The following is a 5,026-nucleotide window of genomic DNA, read 5'->3' as shown; positions in this document are numbered from 1 at the left end:
CCACAGTGCTGCAGTTGGCGTTCTTGTGGCAGGAAGCAGGCTTGCAGGCGTCTTTGAGGGTGCAGCCCTCACCGGACCGTCTTTCAAAGCCAGGAAGACAATCGCAGCGAGACTGAAGAAAGAAGACGAGATGGTTCACACAGACCTTTACCCTGGCCTCCTTCATCACTGTAATGATGGTCCTCATCAGGACTGATAGACTGGATCCTGACCCAAGTGACCCCTACCTTTCCTGGCCCAGTGTAGACACAGCTGGTAGATTCAGGGGCGCAGCCTCCATTTTGGGTCTGGCAGGGATTAACCGGCATGCAGACGCGCCCGTCACCGCTGTAGCCCTGGTTGCAGGCGCACAGGTGCTGGTTTGGACCAGTGTGAATGCAGGAGGCGTCGGCGTGGCAGACAGGCCGAAGACATGGGTTCACGGCTGCAGAGCAGACGGTCAAGGAGGTGACACATTCCAACTGTTGCTTTCTAGATCTTCACAACCTAACGTTTTCCAAATTTTTTCTGTCATTCATGATATTTTCTTTACCTAAAAGTTAGACATAAAACAATTTTATCTTTAAACCTGTGAAATAAATGAAGGATTGAAGTTGTGACAGACTGGCGACCTGTCCAGGTGAACCCCGCCTTCACCCATCAGTAGCTGGGTTAGGTTCCAGCACCCCGCGAGCCCAAAAGGGACAAAGCGGACAGGAAGACGAATGAATGATAAAGTTGTCTTTCTGGTTTTGCTGCTTAAACATGGAGACTGCTAAGGGTTGTTTTACAAAAAACCCTTTAAAACCCTTCCACTATCTTTGGGGTCCAGATGACCCCACTTTGAATGTAAACAAGCCAAGGAGAGCAAAAGGGTTACACAAATTTAAAGAAAAGACAAAACAAATTTAGAGAAAAGAGGAGAAGAAATGGAGAAAGATGTGGGTTCTGTACCATAGACTGTAAAAACAATGGACTGAGCGAGCACTGAGGTCCCCCATTGGAAATGCATTACTTCCTCTCCTCGCGAAAGTAGACCGCCGCTTTCACCGTCAATTCCTGAAACGGATACCGCCATTTGCAACCAATCTTCAGCGATTGGTCTGAGTCATAGCTGAGTCATGGAATCTACAGGAAGTACTGTCGCCAATCAGGAGTGAGTTTATTGCAACCGTCTGCCTCTTTCCACGCCTCGACCACGAGACCGCGGATGTAAACAGCTTCTACTTCAATAACGGGAGAATCGTACAAGTCATTGTTGAAGCCTTTGAGGGAGAACCATTCCAACATTTGATTCTGTCAGCGGTCCTTTGGGATTTACTTACATTTATTCCTTTTAGTTGAGATGAAAGGAGCATTTGGGTGACGCCGCTGGAGCAGCTCGTCTCTTCACGTGCGCGGCCACGTTACAGTCTGATCAGATGCACGTGAGAAGCGCGTTCAGCAGNCTACAGGAGGTACTGTCACCAATCAGGAGTGAGTTTATTGCAACCGAACGCCTCTTTCTGCGCCTCTACCACGAGACCGACCGCGGATGTAAACAGCTTTTACTTTAATAACGGCGGCTCGGGAGAATTGTACAAGTCATTGTTGAAGCCTTTGAGGGAGAACTATCCCAACATTTGATTCTGTCAGCGGTCCTTTTGGATTTACTTACATTTATTCATTTTTGTCGAGATAAAAGGAGCATGTGGGTGATTCCGCTGCAGAACAACCTCCCCCCTCCTCCCCTTGCGCAGCAGCAGCAGCTTGTCACTTCACATGCGCTGCCACGTTACAGTCTGATCAGATGTACGTGAGAAGCGCGTTCAGCGGTATTTAAAATAAATAACCATCCTAACAAGTGAACAGCTGGATTTTTTTTCTGTTTGAAAATACGACCAGGACCCAACTTTTAATTTATAAGCTACAATCAAAACAGTGAAAACAAGAAAAACGAACGTTAATCAAACAAAAAAGTCCAAAGCACATAACCTCAAAGTGAAATCTATTTCTACAGAGTAAATCCTCATCTAAAAATGTCGACAGCATGCTCCTCTTGTTGTTTTAAACTGCTGCATCGGTACATTCCATTGAGGAAAACAACAGTAGGACAATGATTGGTACATTGTTGAATTGTAAAGTAGGTGTTAAAAGGTCTTCACGGACCCATTGATGAAGTCTGCTCCCATTGGCTACCCGCCATATGTCAATCAAACTCCCCAGACGTTCGACGTCAGACCCACAAACGCTTATTGAGCCATCTGGTCAATTTAGAAATGAAGAGAGATTCTGATGGGTGCAGTAGTTTGGCACCGTGAAAACTACAGCAAAATAAGATAAATTAGTAAGATATAATGAACAATCACCCATCATCACTTTGAGGGTCAACAGGTTCCTTGTTCCCATGTATGTGTAGGCACAATGGATGACGTCGAGCACATGTGCTACATGTGTGTCTCCCCTTGCAGTCTTTAGTGATGTGTCCTTTCCTTAAGCACCCAAAACACAAATGATTTTGAAAAATAATAGCCTTTTTTTCATCAGTAGGCTTTGCTGCAAGTATTGGGCACTTAGCAACACCATGTGTTTCCTCGTCACACACTAAGCAAGGGATTTTTAATTTTACTGGAGTTTCTGATGTGCCAGGTGTGAACAGTTTTCTTTGAGCAGTTGTGCTGAATGTTTTGGGTTGCTTGGAAGGTCTTTCATCTGAAGATCTTGGTTTTAGTAGAAGGGGAGATACAATGGGATTGCAAGCTATTTTGGCTTCCTTTTGGAGAAAGTTCGTAAAGCAGACTGCAACTGTGCGCAATCCAGTCAGGTCATTTTTTGAGAAGTTTAGGATTTTCTTCACAGTTGTTAAGTATGGAGAGACCTTTGACGTGAGGAAGGACTTCAACGCAACCCTGAAGGAAGTCTGCAAAGTCCCTGAGTGCTACTGGGTCGTTTGCTGGTATTTTTGGCCATTTCCTTAATTTGTCCCTGGAAGCTCTCGGCACAACAAACTGATTTCCATATCTTTCTTGTAAAAGATCCCAGGCTCCCTGATATGCATCTTCTGAGTTTCTATAAAAGAACCCTTCCACTGCCTGGCGTGCTTCACCTGCAAGATATCTCTTAAGGTACAACATTTTTTCACATGCAGGAAATGACTTGGAGCCGATCAATGTCATGAAAGAGATGTTCCAATCTACAAACCTTAAGGGATCTCCAGTAAACACTATGGGTTCAGACACAGGCAGACGGCTTAAGATGAGCAAGCTTGCAAGTCCTTGTGTGAAGTTAGTCTCCTCTGTGATACTTGTTACCTCACAGGGTTTGTGCTGAGGTTGAAAGGGAGTGGCTTGTGGATTCAGTGTATTTTGGAAGAGGTCATTTTGACTGTCGTGTTGTAGTCCGTGGTGTGATTCAGGGTTAAGATTGTCAAAGGCATCATAAGCGTCATAGGCTCTAACTCGTGCAGCTGCTACTTTAATTTCACTTTCGGCTTGCAGCAGCTCCATCTTTGTTTTCTCCTCCTGTAGTTTAAGTTTCATTTCTGCTAGCATTTGTGCTTCCTTGAGTTTCAGTTCACCCTCCAATCTATTTCGTTTTATTTGATGTTCATGCATTTGTTGCACCGCCCTTGCCTGCTTAAGTTTAGCCGCGAGGTCAGCTTCAGCATCTGCACGTTTGCTAGATCTTGAGGATGTTCTGGAGTGTGAATCAGAGTTCTCTGAGGTAATCGTCTCCGTCTTCCAAAGATTGACCCATACCGAACTCCTAAGATGCAAAACGAGTTTTCACTGTAGCAGCCTTGGTCTCAAAGGAACAGAAGAGAGCTTCTGACGGGTGCAGTAGTTTTATTTTGTTTGGCACGGTGAAAACTACAGCAAAATAAGACAAATTAGTAAGATATAAGGAACAGTCATCCATTTGCATATAAAATATACAACATAAAATAATATAATGCACCTCGCTTCGCTTGCCAAGGGTGCTAACTGCAGGGTTTCCCTCTATGTTGCTCCCACCTGCTTTACTCGGGGAGGGGGAGGGGCCGACCGAACTAAATTGCATATAAATGTGGAAGATATAATTCAATCTACTTGAAATAAAATGCACAATGTTTACATGTTTAAAGATCACAAGAGAAAACAGACATTGAAATTAAGCTCTGAAAACTAACTGAACTTATATGAGAAGACGCTCCAGTTTCTAAAGAACTGCGCATGTCAAGCTCCCGGAAACGAAACACAACTTCCGGTGTTTAACAGAAGTTTACATAATGTCGGTCCTTTACAATGAGTTTAAGAGAACAGTTTTATGCTTTGCTTGTTCGTTTTCCTTAAATAAGAAAGAACAAACATATTCGTAGTTGTCAGTTGTTACCTTTGATAATAAAATGATTGTATTTTATTGTGAAAAACATTTGAAAGTGGATCAAGTTTCTAAATGGCGCTGAGAGTCTGGATGGAGCAGGAACTGTCTTTCTAAATCTGAACATTCATTTTTCTCCTCATCCAAACTCCAGTTGTTGCCTGGTAGACTTTCAAGAATTTTCCTCTTCATGAAACATCTATTTATTTCTTGAAGGAGCCATTTTCTCCATGAATGTTTGATTCAGCCTGAATGAAAGTCCCTCTCCCATCATTCCTGCTCCTCTTCAGCTCCTCGTCTTCCTCCTGATCCAGCAGCACAAAGTCTGAAGTGAAGAGCAGAACTAGAAGAAAAACTGCATCTGCAGAAGCACACGTCATCAAGGACTCTGGGACTTTTCCCAGACAGAATTCCCTTTTCCAGAAACTTCCATCTCAGTCCAACATTTCCTTTAGGTTTGAGTTTTTAGGAGGAAAAAGTGATTCTGAGCAGAGAGGACTCCAACCTTCCAACCCAACCCAAAGATGAAAATCAGTCCAGCAGCGCCTCCTACAGGGCAAAGCTGAGAACTGACTTCTAAAAAGCTGCATTCTGAACAGATGCTCCACAACAGGCTGAATTTGGACCATAGACTGTATAAGAATAACTGGACAGAGCAAGCCCCCCTACTTCCGTGTTCCATATAGGAAGTACCACTGGGTTGCAAAAA

General features: G+C 43.9%; 1 protein-coding gene across 1 annotated transcript; it reads right to left on the bottom strand.

Annotated features, from left to right (window-relative positions):
• Nucleotides 1-4: 4 nt before the first annotated feature.
• On the bottom strand, nucleotides 5-424 carry LOC112139150 (stabilin-2-like; the record flags this gene model as incomplete). Its single annotated transcript, XM_036211175.1, is given in 2 exon segments — nucleotides 5-112; nucleotides 228-424. Coding segments are annotated over 2 exon segments (305 nt in total), but the record flags the coding sequence as incomplete, so codon positions are not given.
• Between the last annotated feature and the right edge of the window lie 4,602 nt (nucleotides 425-5,026).

Source organism: Oryzias melastigma, unplaced genomic scaffold, assembly GCF_002922805.2.
Source record: "Oryzias melastigma strain HK-1 unplaced genomic scaffold, ASM292280v2 sc00816, whole genome shotgun sequence".
NCBI classification, from domain to species: domain Eukaryota; kingdom Metazoa; phylum Chordata; class Actinopteri; order Beloniformes; family Adrianichthyidae; genus Oryzias; species Oryzias melastigma.
This window is presented reverse-complemented; position numbering and strand designations above follow the sequence as displayed.